Source organism: Onychostoma macrolepis, chromosome 24 (genome assembly GCF_012432095.1).
Source record: "Onychostoma macrolepis isolate SWU-2019 chromosome 24, ASM1243209v1, whole genome shotgun sequence".
NCBI lineage: Eukaryota > Metazoa > Chordata > Actinopteri > Cypriniformes > Cyprinidae > Onychostoma > Onychostoma macrolepis.
Genome location: NC_081178.1, coordinates 14,052,350 through 14,077,921, shown reverse-complemented (window position 1 = coordinate 14,077,921; position 25,572 = coordinate 14,052,350). Strand labels below are relative to the sequence as shown.

Here is a 25,572-nt window from a genome sequence, read left to right as displayed (position 1 = left end):
CCATGATATGAATGTCCTTCGATTTTTTCCCTTTGTTGTTTAGGCTATTTAACAGCAAATCATTCAAAGTTAATCTGCTTTTAAGTCTTGTAGGCCTTTTTGGGCCTCTTGAAAACACAACGAACATTCACACCCCTTTAATAAAGTTAATATTAAACTTAACTGTCAAACGAATATACCGTAATAAAAACAGTGGATTTTTAACTAACAAAGCTTAATGTAGCCTAGTTATGAAACATGTAACCAATGCTCCATAAAGTCTCTGCATTCTTATAGCTATTGTTTTCTTAAAATCTAAAGAACGCGCTTTGATCAACGACAGCTGTCATTTTATAATATAGCCTATATTTGGGTGATTTTTAATTTTTGAAAACATTGCTTTCTACCATGTTTTATTTTACTTATTTTTAAATTAACATAATTTTGTATTAACGTATAATATTTAACAAATATTTAAATGTAAATTAAATTGTCACACGTTTTAGTTCATTTATTTTTTTCTTTTAACGTTTGATTTTTTATTTTTTTTTAATTAACTTCTTATATTTAAAATACATTTTAAAATATTAATTTACCTTAGGCTATATAAATCTGTTTGCTTCTGTAAGAGCTTTGTTGCAAACAATAAGCATTGAATGGGTAGGTCGATATTTAATTGGAAATAGGAAATTAATTGGAACAACCAAAGATTAGTTCATAAAAAAATTGCTTATCTTTGTCGATTTGTTAATTTGCCGTAATCTACTATCTGTAAACAAGTAAACGCAAGGGGGCGCGGTCCTCTCCGCCCGAGCTGGCACCCAAACAACCCAAAACTACTTATTTAGTGTGTTATAGTCTATATAGCACAAGGAAAAGCTGGTTTTATTCAACCCCGCCATCCATTTTTGTGCCCCTGGCCGTCAATGGCCCACTTCAGCTCTCATTCATCACCGTGGAACATGGATACGAATCCCCCCAGAGCTGATGTTTGAAGTGGCATGTTCTGTTTTCTCAGTGGGATGGAGCCGTTGGCTTGGTCAGCACTTGTGGTCCTGTTGTGGGTCACTAACAATGTGTTCATGCCTCACCTATAAATGTCTGTGTCTCACTAATCCTGACGTGGTCCATCTCGGAAAAGTCTTTGAAGCTAAAAACATCACTGGCATGTGATCAGTCAGACTTTGTCAGCAGGTTCTACACACGGGCATCCATACTTTCACCTGAGATTTTCTCACATCCTCTGTTTTAACAAGAACGCAAACAGTCAGGTGTTTCTCTATGAAACAGACCACAAAGCATGAATACAAAATTTAATCTCAAAATGCATAACGCTATTCAAGTATCCTGAGCTATTTTACCAATTGTTTTGGATTTAGAGGGCATGCGGCATTTACTTGATAAGCTAATGTGTCGCTGTGTTTCATCGCACATCCGAGTATCTCCATCAGTTTCTGGTGACTATATGATCATTGCATGAACATATATGTTTTGGAGTATTTTGGATTATTTAAAGAGAGTGTTTTTTGTTTTGTCTTCTCTCATTCTATTCGGTTTCCTGTTTGAATACAGTCACGACATGTGTCACACAGGCGTTGTTTATCCTGTGTGAAACTTGCAGTCATTGTTCTTTGCCTGAGCTAAAGTCGCTGAATTTGCAGTTTGAAGGTGTAAAGCGTAGGCTATTTGTGAAAACCCTTCCAGGACTTTTATACATCGAGTCAAAGGTAAAAAAATAAATTAATTAAAAAAAGCACGGCACCTGAATAGTCGGCACACAAACTGAGGATTTTAACAAAAACTATGCAACTGATTCGTGATTAAGTTCCAGCAATCATAATGACTTCTCAATAGAAGTAGCTTACATAATTGCACTTTTAACTTCTGATGTCTATGAATGTTCAAGAATTATAAAAAATAGTAGAACTATAATAGCATACGATACAGTCATTCATTACAATAAAAAATGTTGTCGTAGTAGGGATTCCTGACTGAAAGCATAAGAATAGCCTACAATCGATCGTTTGGAAATACAACTGTCAATCAAGAAGTCACGCCTCCTATTCACCTGTTCACTGCGAATTCAGACAACAACAAAAAAAACATTCGCACTAGAGACGAGAGACATTCAGATTGTTAAGATGTTTCTTTTATGTCGGTTTGTATTCAGTTTAATTTTGTCAGTCATTTTTGCTCTCAGGCATGTCAAGGGAAACTCGGGATATGGTAAGTAGCAACTCACAAATAAGGCCTTGTTAAAACTCTTTTGAGGAATATAAATAATTCTGGTAAACATTAAGATTTGTGTATAATATCAAATGACACTTTTTACAGCTGTTCAGTGGTTCTTTGAATTGAGCAACTGTAGCTCATTGGGCTCACTCCAGGGTCAAAAAACGGAGCTTCCATTATGTTCTAAGCTGTGTTTCAGTGAAGGGTAAGAACACGATTTTTTTTTTCTTTATCTACACCATAAGTGAAATTACACTGTAAAAGTTTTCTGAGGTAACCTAAAACTGTGAATAATAAAATCATGAAATCAAGCCTATTCTAAATAACATATAAATACATTTTTTTTATTCAAGTCAAAAAATATGATTTCATATGGCTGAATATTTGTACTTTTGACAAAAATAAAAAATGGAAGTGCAGACAATATAACAGCTCAATACAATTATTCAGTTTTTACAATTAAATTAATTAAAATAAAGATCATTATAAACTATAAAATAAAATAGAAATAAAAAAAAAACGCTTATATGAAATCTACAATGCTTATATGAAATATAAAATAAAAATAAATTTACATTACATTAATTTTAAAGATGGAAGTAAAATGTTCTGTGTAATGGGTATTCAGTTTAGCTACAATTTTATCCCCATTGTTACTGAACATGCCAAAATAAATGTATTCCTATGCTTTCTTGAAATGTTATTTGATGAGTCATGTACTCTTATCTTTTATTGTTAAATAACAGTGAAAGAATATGTGGGCATAAGGCAAAACTATAATCAGAAGTGAACAATCACTGTGGTGTGGTATTCCTTCACTGTATTATATTTCCTATCGTTTAACACAAACATATTCCAGAGAGTTTCATCTTCACAATCTAGTTTAGACCATCCAAGAAAAAAATATAAATAAATTCTTGGAACAATGTTTTCAATGCATGCCAGCATGAGTTTATCATAAAGATTTATGCATACATTTTGATTGTGAGTTTGACTGCTCAATCATTAATTCAAGACCTGCGGATAAGTTTCTGTGTTTTAATGTTTTGTATTGAGAAGGAGGTCTGGTTTTTATTTTCCTACAGATGCTTCTCCTCTGAGTATGTCCCTTCTGGGAATGAGACGGGCTGGTTGGCAGTGCACAGCAGCAGAAGGCCTTCTGTTCATGATGCCACTGTAGTTGCTTTGACTGACAGGGTGCAGATTGGGAAGCCCCTCCTCCTGGAAGTCTCAGGTTATTGTCAGCCTTGCCATAGCAACCCTTGTGTAATGTAACTTGCTTGTAATTCAGTTGGGTTTTTAATTACATTTATTTAATTGAATTGGACACATCTTAAATAAAGATGCTTATGAAAAACAAATGGAAATATACTAGAAAATGTAATGCAGTATATTAAATAATACATTTTCATATAAGTATAAATTTACTTAGGTTTTTAAGTATACTGCAATATATGCATGCATCATGTATGGCTATATATTGATACATATACAATTATATATAGCAATGAAGCCAATAAACAACCCAACTTTTATCTCACTTTTGCATAGTTACACATTTCTTAAATGAAAATATGTGGAAGTATAGAGGAAAATGTTTAGTGAAAACAAATTTAAATTTCTTGTTAAAGTCATGGCAACATGGTATGTGTGTGTGTGTGTGTGTGTGTGTGTACAGTATCTTCCTCATAATTGTGTACATATATTGCACATAGATATTAAATCTATTAATACACACAGTACCATTTTTAATCACATGTACATCTATATATTATAAAGTAAAAATTACATACATTATTGCTACATTTGTCATTATATTCTATTCATTATATATTATTTTTAGTTAATATGTTGTAATATATTAACACAATATATTATTGATATTTTCAATATACATTAATACATAATTTCTTGATTGTTAATATATAAGGAATACAATATCCTTTTCTCAAAACATTATCTACGGCTAAGCAATGCAATGTAATCCCTTGTATATGTTCTTGTTCCAGGCATACTAAATCTGAGCAAAGAAAACTTTTCTATGGTTTTCATTACATTTAGTGGGAACTCTGGTCCTCAGGGTCTGCATAATATATCTGTTATGGGCAACGGATACCTCACCTGCTACATAGATGCGATATTACATGCTGCTGGATTGTACCATTTAAGTATGTTTAGCTGCAAAACAACAAATACACGGGAAGAATAAAATAGCTTTTGTGACCACTATATGTCTTTGTATTTTTAGATGTGACCGTGACGAACAGTATCTACACTCATTCTGCCAGCTGGAAGATTAGAGCGTGTCCCTTTGGGACTGAGTACTTGAATCTCATGTTGTCCAAGAGAGATCAGGATATCCCATCTTGTGCCCCTCTGCCCACAGATGCAGAGGACAAGCGGCAGGGTCACACGCGAGGTGTGAGGTCCTATGCATTCATAAAGAAAAGCTACTCAGTTGTACAAACGTATCATCGCTTTTTATACTTTTCTGCTTTGTATGTGTTTTCCAGCTGTTTGGATCTTTTCTGATAAACGGGCATATGCAACAGAGACAGACATTAAATTTGTAGCAGTAACAGAGGAGCCTGATCCTCTATACATTCATTGGAAATTTGGGGATGCACCAGAAATAAAAACAACATCCAGAATCTACAAAAAGAGATATCGCTTACCAGACAAGTACTTTTTGTTTCATCTATTTTCATAAGAGCTTCCAATTTAAACCTATTTTATACAGATTAAATATAAAGTTTTACTGAGTCAATACTTTACATATCTAGAAGTATTTAGTTACTTTTTCATTTATTATTTATTTATAAATATAATCTAATTTTGATAGTGAGTTTGACTGCGCAATCACTGATTCAAGATTTTTGAATTTTGTATTGAGAAACATGTCTATTTATTTATTTTCCTATCTGTATTTGCAGATACAATGTCACTGTCAGTGTGTGTGATGGTCTCGCATCCATCAGCTCAGATGTTTATCCGCTCGTGATTCAGAGAGCTGTGCAGCCCAACAGGCTTCTGTATAGTCCCTCAGTTTTATCACACAGCTCTGTGAACGTCACCTGCCGGATCAGCGCAGGAACTGATGTCTCGTATATCTGGAATTTTGGAGATGGAACAGAGCGAGATGGATCAAGCACTGAGCATCATGTCTATAACAGGTTAAACAAAATGCATCCTCCTGGCTGTATTGTTTTAAAATGATTTATCGATCGTTGTTTTTCATTTTTTAGTTTAAGTTATTTCTAACAAAATTTTGTCCTCGGTCATAATTGTTGGTCACTTATGACATTGAATGTTTCTTATTTTCTGTATTTATTGTACAGTACATGTTGTTTTTAAATTTTTCTATAGAACTGGAGAATACATAATAGAAGTTATTATATCCAACCTGGTGAGCTCAGCCTCTTTAACAGGGCACATCTTTGTCGTTGAAGAATTATGTCAGCCTCCTCCAGTGAAAAATATGGGCCCAAATAAAATACAGGTACAAGTTGTATAGTAATCTAACAATTACACTAACAAAAATGTATCTATATAGTGTATATAAATAGTTTTTGCTTGCATACTTTCAGGTGTGGCGGTATCAAACTGTCCATCTTGCTGTGACGTTTGAGGCACAGATTCAATGTAATGTTTCCAGAGGTCTGCTGTATAGATGGACTATATATGACATGAGCGGACAACGACTGCTGTTCCCACACATAGACACGGGACGGCAGTATATTGATCTTCCAAAATACCTCCTTCATTATGGAACATATAAAGCTATAGCAAAGGTAATGTGTTTTTGTCACTTCGTTGTTTTGCTTAATTGAAACCCTAAATTAGTTCTGTCAGATAAGCTAAAAAGTCCTTGAAATGTTAACATTTAGATAACTGATATAATTTAAATATATTAAAATATTACTGTTCAAAAGTTTGAGGTTGGCAAGATTTTTTTTTAAGTTTTGAAAGAATCTCATATGTTTGCCAAGGCTGCATTTATTTGAATAAAAATAGTAAGAAATGTTATTGCAATTTAAAATAACAGTTTTCAATTTTAAAATGTAATTTATTCCTGTGATGCAAAGCTGAATTATCAGCATCATTACAAATTATTCTAATATGCTGATTTGGTGCTCAAGAAACATTTCTTCTTATTATCAATGTTGAAAATGTTTGTATATCATCAAAGAATCCTGAAAACAACTGTATGATGGTTTCTACATTTTCTTTGATGGGGAAAGTTCAAAAGAAAAGCATTTATTTTGTAATGTTATAAATGTCTCGACCATCTCTTTTGATCAGTTTAATGCAATTTAATGCATCCTTGCTGAATAAAAGTATTCATTTCTTTAAAATCTTAATGACTCACAAACAACTGTAGTGTATATCCAAATATATTCCAAAATATAATTTTATGTTATTAAATAAAAAAATAACCTTAGGTTGCATCACAACATTAATTTCAAGAGTCAGATCAGATAGCTGGTTAAGGTAACTGCTAACTTAATTTTTTTTTCAGCCTAACTGCTCTATATTTTAACAGATGGGGAAATACTAACACAAGTTGTATTTACCACAAAGGTCCAAGTAACCGGCAGTGTGGTGTACAGCAACTACAGTGTTTTAATTGAAGTGGTGCGCAGTCATCCTGTCAGTGTCCTCAGCGAAGCCACAAATATTTTCATCAATCGTCAGAGCGGCACCATCATTACTCTTGATGGACGAAAATCACATGACCCAGATTACCCTAATAACACTATAAGGTACGACAGTGTTTGTTCATTGATACATTCGGTCATTTTTACTTAAATCACATCTGTTTTCTTGTTTCTGTTTTAGTTACAGCTGGTCATGCAGGCCAGTAAACACAGAAGAGAGCAGCTGTTTCAACAGGAACATTGTGACCACTTCAGCAGTACTTACATTTCCCGCTCTTTCCTTGAAAGCTGATTTCGACCTGCTTAAATTCACTCTCACTGTGCGCAGTGGCCATCGCTCTTCATCATCTGAGATGTTCATCACTGTAACATCAAAACATGTCAGGTGGGATTTAAGTGGATAACTAAGATTACATGGCTATAAAAAATAGATTATGTGCAATAAACACAAAGTATGTTGTATATCACATGTTTAATGAATATATATTTTTTAATTCTCTGCAGCAACATTCATATGTCTTGTAAACAAGTCCGAGAAAATTCCGTGAATTGGAATGAGCAGTTTTCTGTTTCTGCTCTCTGTGATGCTTGTGGTTTCAATGCAAAAAATGTCACCTATTACTGGAAACTTTACCTGGTTAATTCCTCAAGCAAAGCTGTACCAGAAAGTAAGTACACAGCCATACAGAAATACACTCTTAAAAATAAAGGGTCTTTATTGGCATTGATGGTTCCATTTAGAACCTTTAACATCCATAGAACCTAGAACATTTCAATTGATCTTATAATGGGAAAAGGTTCGGGGAACCAAAAATGGATTTTTTCTGCAATCACAACCTTTATTTTTAAGAAAGTAGTCATCTATTTGCCAAGTCAACTGTTTAGTTTGTGCTTTTGGATCAATTTGAAATTGATTGCTCTTGCTCTTTCTCTCAGTTCCGTTCTGCAGCAGTATGGATCTCGGTTTACCCTCCAGAATACAGGAGAGCTTACATTTCTCCCAGCCTGCTGTGACACCCTACACTCCAACCCATTTTACTGAGCCTTCCCTTCCAGTATCTCTGGCTCCTTATCTTTTATCAGATGATACTGACCTTACAGCCCCGGTTTCACAAGATACTCTGACTTCAATAATACATAAAAAACACCATAATATTGGTGTACACACTCTAATTGAAAGCCCCAGTACAAACACGCACCACCATGCAGCATTTCCGACTATCGCATCTTCACCCCCCCCTTTCCTTCCATCCTTCCCCGGGGAAACAGAGTCGTCCGGGAGTCAGTGGCAGTATCAGGGGTCTTTACCAGCCTCAGATAAGGTGTCATTGACAGATATGACCTCAGGTAAAATACTGCGGTGAGAGTGACAGTAATCATGTGAATTAATGAATTATGTAAAAGTTTTAAAACTTGAATAGGATTACCTATAATAATAAAGCTTTTGTCTTTATGCTTTAAAACAAATTTAGCTCTATAGTTGATGTAAATTAAAATATAATGAGATTAGACGCCCCCTGGTGGTTGATTGTTTTTTAGATAAAATAGGAAGAACACAGCTGAAGGCAAAAACAATTTGTGGAGGAAAAAATATTTTATATAATAGATCAGTTATCTATCTACTACTACTACTACTTCTAATATAATAATAATAATATAAAAATATTTCTTTGGTCATTTGTAATCTTGCAGCACCAGGATTGCCACTGATGAAAAAAATTTAATAAAAAAATAAAGCAATATTTAAAATGACTGTTAACATTGATACACCACAATAGTTTTTGTTTATATTTTAAATTAAAGTTTATATTTTGCATTTCTGATTTCACTTTAATTTTAAAGTGAAACTCCTAACCAATATTATTTTAGTATCATTGATACACCACGATCGTTTTTTTGTTTATGTTTTGAATTAAAGTTTGTTTTATATTTCTTTAAATTTTGTTGTGTAACTATTATTATTGTTTTAGATATGTCAGTATAGGTTTTTATTAGTTTTAGTTTATTTAGTTTTAGTTATTTTAGTACTTTAACTTAAATTGCACAAAAATGAGAAATGCTGCATTGGCAGCTGAAATAAAATAAGTTTAAAGCAATTCAATCAAATCTAATAATACTAAATAAAATACTAACTTTGTGAGCTACATTTGCAGATTTTCATACTGAGGACATGATTTACACAGACGCTTATCAGGAGTCAATATCAGGCGATCATCTCTCCCTACCAGGTATTTTACATTCAAGTAAACACACCTCCTGACTATACATCCTGAAATGAAGAATTTTATTATAATGAACAGTATACTGAATGATAAGTATGCCGCTCATGAGATTTTTGGTGCTGTTTATAGAGTATGATTACTATAATTATGGAATTGAAGAGGCTGATCCTGGTGTTGGCAGACCTACAGGTACACATTTATACGTTCTGAATAAAAAAGCAATAATGATCTAATTGCTAGTATTTAAATGTTGTAGTGTATTTAACTGTGTCTTGTGTGTAAGGGACCAATTCAGTGGGCTTTAGTTGGAATGGAGTATCATTCCCTCACTCTTATGACAATGAGGGTGATAATCTGGTGGACCCCAGCCTGCTTGGCCCCGCGGTGTCTGAGAAGACCCTGCTAGATCTGGACAGACAGCTCATTCAGTCTTACACTCTCACAGGTACATCTCACAAGACTGAATTACATACACTGTAAAAAGTGATAAGTTGACTTAACTTAAAAAAATCGAGGAAACCCGTTGCCTTAAAATTTTTAAGTAAATGATAATTAAAAAAATAAGTTAATTGAATTGTCAAGTTCACTTAAGTTTAAAAAAAAAAAATTATTATGTACTTAATATTTTTTAAGGCCTTTTAAGGCAACGGATTTCCTACTTTTTTTATAAGTTAAGTCAACTTATAACTTTTTACAGTGTACATTCCTTATCACTCATTTTACTGTAAAAAATAAATAAAAATAAATACATTTGGATGTTGTCTTTTTCCTTTAGGATTGTCTTCTTCGGTTGTCACATTTAAACCCTTCATGCTTAAACCAAAGAGTCTTTATTTGCTTGAAGTGTCTGCAAGTGAGTTTTGGAAATTCAAAATAAAATGAAAATTACAAACAAATAAATAATGCATTAAATATTTGTGAAGTTTTTTTGGCCTGATGCTATTTGCATTTTTCCACCCCGCCCCCCTCCTTGTCAGTTTCTGAGAAGCGGCTGCAAGGGAAAAGCCAGCTGTTCTTCCACACTCAAGCTGTTCCTGAGGGAATGAGCTGCCAAGTGCAGCCCAACACAGGCTATGAAATTCACACTCATTTCAGCATCTTCTGCTCCTCTGGAAAAGAGGTCTTCATTTTGCCTTATACTCCTTTCATTCGTATTTTCAATTTTTACTTTGATCTGAACTTGATGTAATTGTGTTTCCGTGTTCAGGATCTCTTATATGAATACAGTTTTAGTGTGGGCAACGATCCAAAGAAACTCCTTTACGAAGGCAGGGATTTCCAACATTACTTTAGTCTTCCTAGTGGAGATCCTAATGACGATTACAAAGGTAAAGATTTAACAATGAAGCACATTTTATTATTAGCTCACACAAACAAGCTTTATCTTATTTCAGAAATCCTCTTCTTTTCCTCCCACAGTCACAATCTATATTGAAATAAAGAACAGATTTGGAGCAGCGACCAAACCATGTCCTGTGAAAGTGACTGTTCTTCCAAGCTTTCAGAGAAACTCATCCTCTCAGCTCAACCCTGATCAAGAACTGTGCGGACACAATGGAATTATACAGTAAATCAATTCTCACATCTTTATCTGATGTATTTAATGGACTTTTGTTCTTTTTTCCCAGGTACATGTATGGAGTGGGTAACCTAACCGGTCTGAGTAAGATCGGAAGCAACAGAGAAATCATCAACTACATCTCTCTTATGATCGCGGTACTGAACCGCTTGAGTCTGGACCTGGATTCCTCCGTCGAGCTTCTGACGCTCACACGCGCTTCCATCATTACAGCAGCCTGTCAGCTGTCCATCACTGATAAGGTCTTAACTAGACAAAGCCATTGTATTTTAGATTCTATAATTGAGATTTGTAATAAAAACAATATTTAAAAAGACTTTTAACCAGTATTATTTTAGTATCATTGATAAACTATTACAGTCTTTGCTAATATTTTGAATATTATTATATAATATTGTGTGATTTTTGTCATTTTTATTAGTTTGTTTTCTCTAAAATATTTCTATATAGTTTTATTTATTAGTTTATTTAGTTTTAGCTAATTTAGTACTAATTTAGTACAAGTTAAACTAAACTAAAATGTGACCCTGGACCACAAAACCAGTCTTAAGTCGCTGGGGTATATTTGTAGCAATAGCCAAAAATACATTGTGGGTCAAAATGATCAATTTTTCTTTTATGCCAAAATCATTAGGATATTAAATAAAGATCATGTTCCATGAAGATATTTTGTAAATTTCCTACTGTAAATATATCACAACTTAATTTTTGATTAGTAATATGCATTGCTAAGGACTTAATTTGGACAACTTTAACGGCGATTTTCTCAATATTTAGATTTTTTTTTGCACCCTCAGATTCCAGATTTTCAAATAGTTGCATCTCAGCCAAATATTGTCCGATCCTAACAAACCATACATCAATGGAAAGCTTATTTATTCAGAAAGCTTATTTAGTCACAAATGAGAAATATTGTCTTGGCAGCTAGCTGACGGTGAAGTGTTTTACATTATATAAAAATAATATATATTAAAAAGAAATTGTGTTCATTTTATTTCAAGTGATGATTTAAAAAACATTTTTTTTAATGATTTTAGTAGCTAACTATAATAAGACCATAATCTTTTTTTTTTAGGAAATTTTATTTGAAATAATTCACAGGCTTACTGATTTGATAAAAGTCTCCAGTCAAGTAAGTATAAATATATATACTAAATTGAATTGAATTCCAGTTTTCGTTTGTAAATTTTTAATAAATTTTGCTCATTATTTTTCATCTATCTTATATCTGATTTAGGTGACATTTTACAGTGCCAAACAAGTAATTCAGCATGTTCACGACATCTCATCCCTCTCACATGAGTCCAAGCCTCCAGCAGGCCATATTTTGGACTCTGGAATGGTGAAAGCGCTGGTATCGCTCCTGTCTGGTGTGTTGGAGGCTCCAGCGCTCTCTTCCAGACCAGGACACCAACTCACAAACAAAGTGCTTTACACCATTACTGATTTAGTACTGGTAAGAGAAGCATCCCTGATGCTGTTTTGATATGTTGCCAATATTGTTTCTGTTTGAGAAGTTGAAAATCAGCAGACATTTGTTTATGAATTAAGTCCTTCAGATTGTCCAGATCTCAATGCATCTCAGGATCAGTTCATTTCTGCATTATATTTCCTGAATGAAATCCAATGCATGTTTTTGTTTTATTTAAAATTTAATTTTAGGATGCTGATTCCAAAAATAGAGTTGTGCTAGCACGTGACACTTTAATTTCTGCATAATTTTTGTTTTCGCCAACCATTTGTAAGGTGAAGAAGTCTTATTATTTCTTTATCACCAGAAAAGCTGCCACGAAAACACGATTCATATCTGCCAGGTTACAACTGTTTGTTTAATTCTTAACCAGACATTATTTTATGCCCAATTCTGATTAAAAGGTTAGAATTATGGCCAGTGACAGAAGAAAATGTAAACATGAACCAGACATTTTCTGCTACATCTGTGGGTGTCATACAAGCAAAAAGTTACAGAAAATTACATATTTAGTGAAAAAACCTTATTCATGAACTTCTTTCATTAAATGTGACCCTGGACCACAAAACCAGTAGCTCGGGTATATTTGTAGTAATAGCCAAAAACACATTGTATGGGTCAAAATGATTGATTTTTATTTTATGCCAAAAATCATTAGGATATTAAGTTAGGATCATGTTTCATGAAGATATTTTGTAAATTTACTACCGTAAATATATTAAAACTTAATTTTTGATTAGTAATATGCATTGCTATGGACTTCATTTGGACAGCTTTAAAGGCGATTTTCTCAATATTTAGATTTTTTTGCACCCTCAGATTCCAGATTTTCAAATAGTTGCATCCTAACAAACCATACATCAATGGAAAGCTTTTATAGTTTTACTTAATATTTTACTTCACTATTTTACAATTAAATCCTAATCTAATCATGACAAACTATCGTTGGAAAGGTCTAAGATTCCTAAATAGGTATTTTACCACTTTTTCTGTTAAAAAATTATGTAGGAAAAATAATAGATTAATTTATGACAAGAGTGGACCTGAAAAAATCTACATCATAACAGGAGTTCTGACCTTTGTCACAGAAAGTCTTTTTAGTTGCCTTTTTCTCTATCACGCTTTAGAAATCATAAGAAATTATATATCAGTTGAAAACATAAAATCTCAAAATTCATCCTTTGAAACCCATTTTAAAATCAGATATTGCATTACCATGGAAATGGTACATCAAAATCACGTTACAAAATGTTTTCATTCATGAATTATAAAAATTTAAGTTTGGATAGTGCACTATAATGTCTATGTTCAAAACTGTGAGTGACGGCTAAGGGGTTAAAGACAATTTTCTCAATATTTAGATTTGTTTTGCACCCTAAGATTCCAGGTATTCAAATACTTGTATCTTGGCTAAATTTTGTCCTAACGTAACAAACCATACAAAGCCTATTCATTCAGCTTTCGGATGATGTATAAATCTCAATTTTGAAAAAGTCACCCTTATGACTGCTTTTGTGATCCAGGGTCACACATGGAGTATTTGAACATATTTTTTCCACTCCTTTGCAGATTGTAAGTTCAGTGATACATTTTGAATACTTGAAACTTGAAACGTTTGACACCTGCCTGCTTTTGTTACCGTATTTTAGTCTTCTTTGAGAGATTTCAGTCTTATTTTGATTTAAACAGATGCCTTCTGACATTCTGTGATATTAAACTTGTACATTTTGATCGTAGGAGTGTTTGCTGTCCAGCAATGTCTTGCAGTGCAATGTGAACACCACGTTCATGGAAGTGTTAGCCTGGAAGGATGAGCGGTCTCATTCTGTGGTGCAAACATTTGGCCTCACTGCGTTCCACCTCACTGATTTTCTGGAGATGCAATTTCAGCAATGGAGCAGAAACAGCCAGCACAAGCCCTGCGTCATTACCTGGCTCGCAGTGTACAGGCAGAGCCCATACCGCTGGTCCAGACACGTGCAGGTACACTAGAAATGCATGGCTGAGTTTGGAAAAACATGTGCTTTGTCATGTGGAGTAAATTACATTCTAATTTAATGCAACATTACAGCTCAGTGGAGAGACAGCAGACATTCGGCTCTACAACTGCACCACTAGGAAGGAAATCAAAGTCCGACATCTATCCACACCAGTTACCATTGAATTTCAGAGGAAAGAGGAGACAAATGTAGATGCTTTCTACTGCTTGATCACTAATGATGCCAAACAGTTTTCTTCTATTTGTTTACTACGATTTGTGTTTATCTTTGTTCCAGCAGAGTCGACACACACGGTTCACTCTTCTGCACGGTCAGGTGAACACTCATCGGTTCAACATCACGTCACAGACTCTTCAGAGAGCCTTTCAGATCACTGTGCAGTTTAACAGGCCAGCTGAACGCCCCTTTCCCGTCCTGCTGCTGCTTAGGTGAGGACACCGCTGCGTTTCACTGATAGTCTTCAGTGTTTTAGTCATCCTGAATATTAACTATAACATCTGTTTACAGGATGTATGAGCAGCCAACACCTAATCTACACAACAAACAGAAAATGTATCACTGGAAAGGACAGACGGCTCACATCTTCCTCCCTCAATCCTATTTGCATGGTTTGGTGAAATATTTTACATTGTGTCCATACATCCAAATATTTTGAAACATTTAAAGATACAAAAATTTAAATAAAACATGATATAAAATAATAATACACATTACATTATTCATACACACATATGATAGATATAAAATAAAAATAGATAGATATTTGTACGAATTTATATAATTTATGATTAATATATAGTTTATATTAATTAACATAACATATTTATTTATAGTATTAAAATAATATATTAAAATATAAATATATATAGTTGAATTGTATATAAATATGCTTTTTATCATGAAATATGAACCTCATTTTTATCATCATTTTTAAGATTTTATATATAAGACTAATAATGATAGATATAAAATAAAGATAGATAGCTATTTATATGAATTTACATATAATATATAATTCATATATTTTGTATTAATCAACATAACATATTTTAATTGATAGTGTTAATACAAAATATTTTTAATATTTAAATATAAATATATATAATTGAATTATATTTAAATGTCATTTTGTTATAATGAAATATGAACTTCATAAAAATTTTATCATCATCATCTTTAAGATTTTCTTTTTTGGTCCTAAAAATTATATAATGATTATACATAATTTTACATATTAACCAAAAAAGGTACAGGCTGAAGCCTTAGCTTATTTTACCCTAATTCTTTTTATTTTATTTTATTATTTTTTTTTTTTAAATAATATGCATCATTTCCATGACTAAATTTAATCTGTACAAAAGATACCAAAGTAACAGTTACTTAAGACAAAATTTCTTAGGACCTTTATGCACAGCTGAAAATGACATATTTTATAAATGTATATATTTTTTTCACACATTTCATATTCAAATTATTTTGAGTACTATATATTTGTTCATCATGTTATTTTTACACCTTGTTTTAAATTTGCATTGTGAACTCAACACATTATTTTACAATTTCACCTCTTTATCTCCAGCTGCTGGTTCTGTGTACCTGAGGCTTCTCAATGCAGACTATAACAAAAGCCCTAGCAACAAGTACATCGCCAGAGCTGTGAACTACACACTTCGCATTGAGTCTGTGGAGTGTTTGTCCTGGGATGGTGTGAAAGAGCAGAAGCCCAGTGGCTGTTTTTCTCATGGTGGGGTTTCCACAGACAAGATCCACTGCAGGTACAGATTACACAATAAATGCTCCACCTAGTGGTAAAACAAAAAACTAAACTTTAAAGTATTTTAATCTTGTATAGTTACCTCAAATGTTTTAGTAATTGCTTCAGGGTCTAACATGTAGGTTTGAAATTAATTCTTAATATAGTGTTGCTTAATATCAATTACCATGTCAATCATTTGCTCTGTAGGCCAATATTGTCTGACACCATGCACTAATAAAAAAACACAAAAAATGTGGGTTTTGTCCTTTTTTTTTTCAGTTGCAACCACCTGGCATCATTTGCAGTATCACATGAGAACATCATAAGCAGCTACAACTCTGCAGATGTTTCGCAGTTTATCCAGTACACCTGCAACGCCTCTCTCCACATTTATCAGATCTGAATATGGTTGTTTTCCAACGTACACTTACAGATATTTTCTTCTTGTCTCGCAGCTCCAAAACCAACTTCATACTGATCATTTTTTCAGTAATATTCCTGGCTCTCTATGTGGTGGTGTTGGTCATCTGTAGGAAGGCTGATGTTTCCATACAGAAAACTACAGGCTCATTTCTGCTACCAGAAAACAATCCCTCAGACCGGTTCCTCTACGCTGTCACCATAGACACAGGATTGAGATCTAGAACCAGAATGACAGCAAAGGTATTAATCATTGTCACGGGAAATGAGAATGAAAGTGAAATCCTTATCAGAGACCATTGCTGCATGAACTTCTGAATCTTTGTTTATACAATATTGGCAGGTTCATATCATTCTGTATGGAGATAAAGGTGTCTCTCAAACCAGGGAACTCAGCAGCTCTGACTCCAAACTCTTTACATGCAACTCAAGGAATACCTTTATTCTGAGGTACAGTAAATGCTCATTTCACATATTTATCATTTTTGAGGCAGTACACTCAACTGTTAAGTTAAACCTAATGTAATTGTCTGATTTGTTATATTTTAAACCATTATTTATTATTCAGTTGCACAGAGAGTCTAGGTCGAGTATGGAAGGTGCGTCTTTGGCATGATAATGGAGGTTCATCTCCCAGCTGGTATCTGAGCCATGTGGTGGTCAAAGACCTGGTGCAGGGGTCCTGCTGGTTCTTCCTGGGCCAGTGCTGGCTGGCAGTGGATGAGGGAGATGGAAGGGTGGAGAGGAGTTTAGTTGCTTCTGAATGCAGCCTGACATTTAAACAGGTAAACCCTTATGTTGTTAGTGATATACAGCTGGTTAAATATGGACATAGATTTGTGTCTGTGCAGTGTGTTTAAAGGGATAGTTCACCCAAAAATAAAAATTCTGTCATCATTTACTCACCCTCATGTTATTCCAAACCTGTGTGCATTTCATTCTTCTGCTGAACACAGAAAATATTTTAAAGAATGTTGATAACACTTTCGGTTCCCATTTACTTCCAGTTTATTTTTTGTTCATAAATGGAAGTCAGTGGGAACTGAATCTGTTTAGTTAGCATTCTTCAATATATATATATATATATATATATATATATATATATATATATATATATATATATGTGTGTGTGTGTGTGTGTGTGTGTGTTCTGCAGAACAAAGAAAGTCAGGTTTGGAACACCATAAGAGTGATTAAATGATGACAGAATTTTAATTTTTCAAAAAGTCAAATCTTTTAATTTGATAACAGTGCTCAATTTTAATTTAAAATGTATTTAAATAACACTTAATAAAAATGTGTTTATTATTATTTGTTACAACAACATCTTTGTTTATCCATTCAATAATAATTTCTACCATTTGTAGTTAAAATTCTTAACGTTTCACCTTATAATTGTTAAAAATTAATACAATCGTTTCATATTCTTCATATACAATTTATTTTGAGTTATATATTTGCTTACCACTTATTTTGTTACAACAACATTTTTGTTTATTTATCCATTTAATAATAATTTCTGCTATTTCTGCAAATTTTGGCACTATTTTTTTTTACTTAAATATTTATATCTTATTATATAAAGATATCTTTAAGGCAGCAATTAAACTTTCAGAAAATTGAGCTTTGCCATCACAGGAATAAATTACATTTTAAAATATATTAAAATAGAACACAGCTATTTTGAATTGTAATAATATTTAACAAATATTTATTTTTAATATTTTATTTATATCTATATTTTACTGTATTTTGATCATATACTGTAACTGCTTGCCTCTTCTTCTTCTATTTCTTCTTTATATTCTTAAAATATTAAGGTAGAAAAAACTTAAAGGTTTAAAGGATTTTAATTGCATTCCCTACTGGCCTGCCCAATACAAATACACAAATATTAATGAATGACTTAATTTGTCATACATAAATAAATGTAAAAATTTTTCTTTGAATATGTCTGTTATACACTTTAACACAAACATCTTGTGTTTTTCCTTCTATGTATCATCGAAAGTTCCTGTATTTGAAACTCACAGAATACCTGGAGGACTTTCACCCGTGGCTGTCTGTGTACAGTCGTCCGTCTTTTAGCTCTCACACACACACTCAGCGCTGGAGTGTGTGCCTGCTGCTCCTGCACTGCTACATGTGTGTCAGCGCAGCGCTTGTAAATCTTTTGGAAAAACAGGTGTTCAACACAGAAATCAATACATGTCAACAAATACTGTCGACATATGTGTGGTTTTGTTGCTTTTACTTTCTTTTTCACAACATTGAGACATGTCTTTGTTGTTTTCTACTCTACACCAATGGGCAGTGTTTTGTAGAGATGGGGCTTATTGATGTTTCGCCGGTTTCCATGGTAACAGGCCTGTGCAGTGCTCTGGCTGTGCTGCCGGTGGGGGGTCTGGTGTCCCTGGTGTTTCGTGTCAGTAAGGTCAGAATTCCCAGGCTGCATGAAATTGTCCCTCAGTTTCTTCTCGCTACACAGTTAGACATTAGATTTGCTGCATGCATTCATACAGACAATTTGTATTTATTATGTATGATATATTTAGTTATTGTGCCTATGCTACTGTTATTTGATCTGTTTTAGACCACATCCAGTAGTGTGTCCGGAGAGCAGTATAAGGTCAAGGTGCCTGATGTCTACTCTGTAGAAGGCATGTTTTTATGCATTTTCCTCTTTTGTTATCATGTGTCAGTCTACTCATTATTCAAAACACTTTCTATTGGTTTGTCTGTTTCACAGATCACCATGATGCACTTCTGATAAATGACTATGCATCGTATTTGTCCTGGAATACGGTTTCCCAATGGACTCATGGATCATGGAAAACAGATTACAAGGTATAATGAACAGATCAGTTAAATATGCTTTCTTGCTCATTTAAATTAGCTTGACATTGAAATGGCTTTAGTCTCCATTACTAAAGACGGTGCAAATGGTGTGTTGCTCAGGGTTGGAAAACCTCAGATTCAGTGTCTGTGTCAAAACTGCAAGAGGATCCTGATGCCATCTTAGAGATTGTAGAAGACTCCATGTCTGATGTCAACAGCAGATCACATGACAAATGCAAATGGAATACGTCTGATCTGAAATCTCACACCTCTGCAGGTTTGTAAACTCGTTAGTTAAAAATGATATAAAAATTATTTTATAGTAAGAATGAAATATGGTTATGTATTTATATTTTTAAAGCAATTGTAATTATTAAAAATAAATATCTTTTCATTTTTATTTAGTTATAACAATATATTCGATTCAATTAATTTTGTGATCAGATTTTCATTTAAAGAAACAGACATTATACATTATTAAAATAAAACGTTGCATGTGTTCATATTATTTAATGGACCTGAGCTAACATGAACTGACAATGAACAGTTGTATTTTTCTTAACTAACGTTAAAAAAAAAAGAATAATTACTGTAACAATTGTATTGCTCATTCTTAGTTAATACATTAACTAATTTTAACAAATGGGACCTTATTGTAAAATGTTACAGAGACTTCTTTTAAGCATATTAAAAACCTTACTGACTCTAAGCTTTTGGACTGAAGTGCATGGAAAAGGATAATTTATGAACATTTTTTAAAATCTCTTTTCTCTGTTCTATGTCTATGTCTGTCTTATGTCTTTTCAGGCGTCCTAGAGAACCGGCAGGTTTGTGGTGGTAGAATCCAAAGTCTTCAGTCCTGGTGTTATTATGTGGGCTGGAGCCTGTGCTTGTCTCTTTCTGTTATGTGCTTCATCATCACAGGAACTCTTGGAGTGAAGTGAGTGATCTTTTGTTAGTATTATATTCTGTTGCAGCTTGAATATTACTCAGGCACAATATTTGTTTCCCAAATATATGAAAATTAGTATCTAAATTTGTTACCCTACAGGTTCAACAAAACACAAACTCTTCTTTGGGCTCATTCTGTGTTCTTTTCTCTTGTCTGCTGTGGCTTTGTACTGCATCCAGCATTGGTAAATCATCTTGATCCCGCACACATTTCTGTATATGGTTTCAATTTAATATTTGGCCCACATTTGCTGGATCTAAAAATAAAAATAAAAACCTGCTAATTTGATTTCCTCATACAGATACTCATAACTGCTATCACAGTGTCTCTGCTGCGTCGAAAGAAGCCAGACTGGTTCCACAGTCTAAGTGTAAAAGAGCCTGTCACTGAATTATTGAGACACAGGGACTTTGTTAGCAAATACCAGCAGTCCCATTTTGAAAAGGTAAAATCATTTCTATCACAGTAATACATCTACATCAGAGAAGTTAAGATTGAATAATAAAACCTGAAATCAAGTTCTGTCTCAATCTATTCTGCATTATGTTGATGTGCAGGCGCTCGCTGCCCGTCAGAGAGCCAGGTATTTGCGTCTGGTGCGGCCACCAAATTCAAGAGAGCTGAAGTATGTGAGAGGCCAGATGAAGAAACAGACTCTCCTTCACAAAACCACAAGGTCTTATTATTTGACCAGCCTCAATTTTAATTTTTTTTCTTAGAACCTTTTACATTCGACTCTCAAAATTACACTTTTGCTTCAACAGGAATTTGACGTTTCACCTAATCATGCTATTGACAATTCTGTTCGTGACTTATGGAAAGTCTGACAATGACTACAAGTACCATTTGAATCAAGCTATCAAAACTCATTTCACAAAGTAAATACCAGACATTCTCACATGAAATTATATCATTACTACACTTGCTAACAATATTTTCTTATAAACAGGAGTCCGCAAAATTCATTTCACTCCATCAAAAAACATGACGATTGGTGGAACTGGACAACAACCGCTTTTCTTGAGAGATTATATGACAGTGCCATCTGCCGTGATAAAAGAGTAGAAAATGAAGTACATTTTTAATGATTTAGTTGACATCTGTTGCTGTTTTAAACGAGATTTAAGTGGCTTTGCAAAGAATACTGCTTACTGTGTGTTGCTTTAACAGACAGGAGATTTCAGCTGTCCTTTTTCTCTTATTGGGAGTCCAGTTATTAGAAAGATCAAGAGCACATATAACTCATCGTGCCAGGTAAATCATCAACACTCACTGTTCTACAGTAAAAAAAATAATTTCTTGTGAAGACACGTTAAATGTATACATTTTGACAAGCTAATTTGATCTTTTCTCAATGCACAGATCTTGAATTTGTTGGGCAAGAACAATATTAAATGCTCTAATAACCAGTCTGTGGAAAAGAGACACTCACTTTGTGGGAAACTTGGGTGTTATGAGGGAGAAAGTGTGAGTGTGAGCCTTGGAAAAACAAGGTCAGATAAACCGCTGATTAATCTGATATATCCAATATTATGTACAGTATCTTATATTATGTGCAATATATAAAGAATATGTGTTGCACTGCTTAGGTCCAAAGCAATCAAGTCAATTAAAAAGCTTCTGGACACTGGCTGGATGACTCCTTTCACCCAAATTGTGATGGTTCAGTTGATCCTGTACAATGGGCCCAGTAACCTCTTTACGGCAGTTACTGTACTAGTAGAGCAAACCTCAACAGGAGCTCTGATGCCCTCAGCAAGCATACAGTCCACTAGACTCTACCATTTCCCAGCTGTCCTTGACTACAGTGTTATGACCTGTGAGGTGAGCATCTTATTACAGTCCAGACACATGTATGACAGCACAGTAGCTGAGCTGATAACATTAAAGGGATAGTTAACCCAAAATGAAAATTCAGTCATCATTTACTCACCCTCATGTTGTTCTGCTTGCGTTTCTTTCATCTGAAGACGATAATTTGATGAATGTTGGTAACCAAACAGTCGACGTAGCAATTGACTTCCATAGTATTTTTTTCTCTCTCCATACAATAGAAGTCAATGTTTGGTTCAAGCATCAAAGATTTTTTATTTATTACATCTATATTTATTTATATATATTTAAATGTATTATATTGTAAATACCTTTAACTTATTTTTCCTCTCTGTGTCTTTTTACTTCTAGCTTCTTTTACTTTTATTCATCCTGCTTCATATGTATCGGCAAATATATGTTATGACTCAAAGAGAATGGCTTTACTGGAGAAACCTTTGGAGCTGGCTTGAGGTGACATTACACTCTTTCTAGACATACATGTTTACACTGTACTATGTACACTGTAAATTTAATCTGCTTTACTGTATTTTACATGATTTAAATACATATTTTTACACAGGTGACAGTGTTCATCTGCAGTCTTTTGTGGTTTATCTGCTCTGTGTACATCTTTATGCTAAAAACGGAGATGATTGATTTCCTGCAGAAGGAGGATTTTGAATTACCTGTTGATCTAAGCCCCGTCTTCTTTTGTGAGCAGGTAGGACAAGGAAGTTTAATTCATTATGACATTACCTATATTGGATCTTCTATCATCCCCCATATAAAAAAACGCCATAATGTGACTCAATTGCAGATTAACATTTCAGGAGTACAAAAATGGCGCAGCCTGTAGTTATATAGCTCAAGTGAACAAATTTGTTCAGACTTCCTGCCTGCTTTCTGAATTTAAAAACATGAACGTATTTCATTCACAGCTTTCTCAATCTCTCCTTGGCGTTGTGGTTAATTTACTTCTACTGAAATGTGTGTCCCTACTACGGCTAAACAAAGCAATGGCAGCAGCTGTATCTACTTGGAAGCTGATCTTCTCCAACCTGCTTTGGTTACTGGTAGCCTGTTGATTTACATAACACAATATGTTGAAATCAGCTCACCCTATTAATGTAACCAAAGGCTACTTCCATTAAATTACTTCTCTTTATTTCTATTTAGGCACCTGGTGTTGTCGCAATGGCCCTCTCCAGTCTCTGCAACTTGATCTTTCATTCATTCCCATTTACCAGTATCACTAGATCTTCTCATTTGCTCTTCACTCGTTTCTTTTGCATGAGCCACTTTGGTGACATTTACCTCCAATCCCAAGTCCCATCAACAATTTATTTTGGAGCTATATTCTGCACTATGATTCCATTTAATGCTACGGTATGTATTGGAATATCATAATATTGATGATACACAGTGTATATTTGAGTGCAGTTATATCTCATATGTAGATAAAAGTGTAACTTCTGTTAATTAAAAAGGAGGTATTTATTGGTTGACATGATTCTGTTTTGATACTTTTCTCCAGGTAATTGCCACTCTTACCTTTTTTGTGAAACAAACGAAGAAAACTAAAAAAAGAAAACATTTACTGACTGTCTTTGAGCTGATCTCTTATGTCAAAGACAAGGCTTTACGCATTATTGGCAAAGCCAGTCACAAGTCAACTGACCATCATGTCCACGCTAATGTAAGCAGTCTTTAATCATTAAGACAGATTAATTATATAAATACTCTTGACTGCATCATTTTACTAATTTAAGGATAAATCTGCTTTTGTTTTCACAGAGGTTTTCCTTAGCAGAGTTTGAGGATCTCATGGATGAACTGTTGTTTCATCTCTGCAATATGTCAGACAGTCTCCACAACACCCTGCCAGCAAAAGAAAATCTATTCGAAACCCAGAGTAATTTCTCTGTGCTGCTTTCTGGGCATGTTTATAGCTCAGACTCAGAGGTGATTGTTTCACTTTTGCACGGAGCTCAAATTATTCAAGTTGTATTGTACAAGCACAAACTTATGCATGTATTTTGTTATATATATATATATACAGTATTAGTAATGTGTCTGAATAATATGTCAGTATTAGTAATGATGTCTGAAGCACCAGAGATAAAAGTGAAAAAGGTTATCTAATAAAATGTATATTATATTAAAGGAATAGTTCACCCAAAATGAAAATTTGTTGGAAAATTTACTTACCCTCAAGCCATCCAAGATGTAGTTCAGTTTGTTTCTTCATCGGAACAAATTTGGAGAACTTCAGCATTACATGACTTGCTCACCAATGGATCCTCTGCAGTGAATGGGTGCCGTCAGAATGAGTGTCCAAACAGCTGATAAAAACATCAAAATAATCCATGACTCAATTCAAGTAATTAATGACTCAAGTCTATCTATTAATGTCTTGTGAAGTGAAAAAAATCCATCATTAAGGCATTTTAATTTTAAGCCGTTCAGATGAATAATAATAATAAAAAAAAAAAAAATCATCTACATCTTGGATGGCCCGAATGTGAGTACATTTTCAACAAATTTTTATTTTTGGGTAAACTATTCCTTTAATGTCTATTAATTTTCTTAAACGTTAAAATATATATTTTATATTTAATTGCATTACATAATTGCAGCCATTGCATATACTTGTTTTGTATAGAGTGTAATTTTTGATGGACTGGAGAAGAAACACATAGGATGCCTGGATATCAGCAGTGCCTCATATAGAGAAAACACTCACAGGTAGACTTGTTTTCTATGTCAAATTCCAAATACAGCAGTTGAGATGCAATATGAATGAATCAAAGTCTTATCAATGTGCTAATTGTTTCACTTAAAGATCACCATTTGAACACAGAACGTCTCAGTACATACAAGACAGAGGAAGAACGCAGGAGGAGAGTTTTTCAAGAGGGCCGAGGGATTTCAGAAACTGCCTCAAAGATCCAATCAGAGAGTCAGAAGAGACTGGACAGGCCCAAATTCTTTCTTCAAGCAAGCAGACCCATTGTGCACCATCTGAATGGAAGGACAAAGTGTACATTAAATCATCAATGCTGCCTGATCCAAGCAGGTTGGCAGATGAGCATAGTTTTGCCATCAAGACACAAATCACGACTCAAAAGTTGAGAAGGCACACTCTTCTAACCTCATCAACTTGCAAAGTGAACACGGGTCATCATACAGCACATGGCAAGCGAGCTGGAGAGTCACATGTGTTTAATACATCTTCCGTTGAGGGAATGGACAATTCTGTACAAGGGCAAACAATTATTCCAGGGTTCATTGAACAGTATATGTAATACAAGAAAAAAGAGCTGTTCAGTTTTACTGTTTCATTCCAGAATAGAATTAGCATTTTCAAGCCATATTCCATCTGGTGTTGCTTTAAAAACCTATAACGTTTGATCTGATATCTCAAACGTGATATTTGATTAGCACAAAGTTGTTAAAATACTAAGAAGACATGTCTTAACATGCTTGACAAATTGGACTGGTTTTTAAATATAGCAATTTCAAAATTCACATTTGGGGTATTATTTGCGTTTGTGTGAAAATTTATGAGGGTGGCCCCTTCTGTTATTTTGCAATTAAAAATGTAACATTCCTTTGCCAGAAACCAATTTTAATAAATTAAACTTTTATAT

At 33.8% G+C, this 25,572-nt stretch overlaps 1 protein-coding gene across 4 annotated transcripts; it reads left to right on the top strand.

Moving 5' to 3' along the window:
- The first annotated feature begins 1,922 nt into the window (after positions 1-1,922).
- LOC131533275 (polycystin-1-like protein 1) lies at positions 1,923-25,535 on the top strand. Of its 4 annotated transcripts, none has more exons than XM_058765507.1 (54): positions 1,923-2,205; positions 2,314-2,416; positions 3,297-3,445; positions 4,221-4,379; positions 4,460-4,630; positions 4,725-4,893; positions 5,145-5,384; positions 5,578-5,710; positions 5,799-6,002; positions 6,793-6,974; positions 7,051-7,254; positions 7,374-7,537; positions 7,806-8,216; positions 9,023-9,097; positions 9,221-9,280; positions 9,375-9,536; positions 9,867-9,944; positions 10,069-10,211; positions 10,299-10,419; positions 10,511-10,634; positions 10,720-10,912; positions 11,746-11,802; positions 11,908-12,126; positions 13,879-14,124; positions 14,213-14,329; positions 14,421-14,569; positions 14,649-14,749; positions 15,721-15,916; positions 16,177-16,260; positions 16,353-16,560; positions 16,661-16,767; positions 16,886-17,102; positions 18,329-18,502; positions 18,632-18,751; positions 18,911-18,977; positions 19,067-19,164; positions 19,276-19,432; positions 19,963-20,095; positions 20,207-20,291; positions 20,409-20,552; positions 20,665-20,783; positions 20,872-20,985; positions 21,057-21,180; positions 21,278-21,361; positions 21,470-21,600; positions 21,697-21,931; positions 22,292-22,393; positions 22,503-22,643; positions 22,861-22,995; positions 23,099-23,308; positions 23,457-23,618; positions 23,717-23,884; positions 24,585-24,667; positions 24,765-25,535. In XM_058765507.1, exons 1-54 carry the CDS (start codon positions 2,121-2,123, stop codon positions 25,225-25,227), a joined length of 8,280 nt encoding a protein of 2,759 aa, XP_058621490.1. In that variant the 5' UTR covers positions 1,923-2,120; the 3' UTR covers positions 25,228-25,535. The 4 variants fall into 4 exon arrangements, with proteins under 4 accessions (XP_058621490.1, XP_058621489.1, XP_058621492.1 ...); XM_058765506.1 differs by having other exon boundaries at positions 14,418-14,569; XM_058765509.1 differs by lacking the exons at positions 24,585-24,667; positions 24,765-25,535 and adding an exon at positions 24,087-24,207 and having other exon boundaries at positions 14,418-14,569.
- Positions 25,536-25,572: the final 37 nt, after the last annotated feature.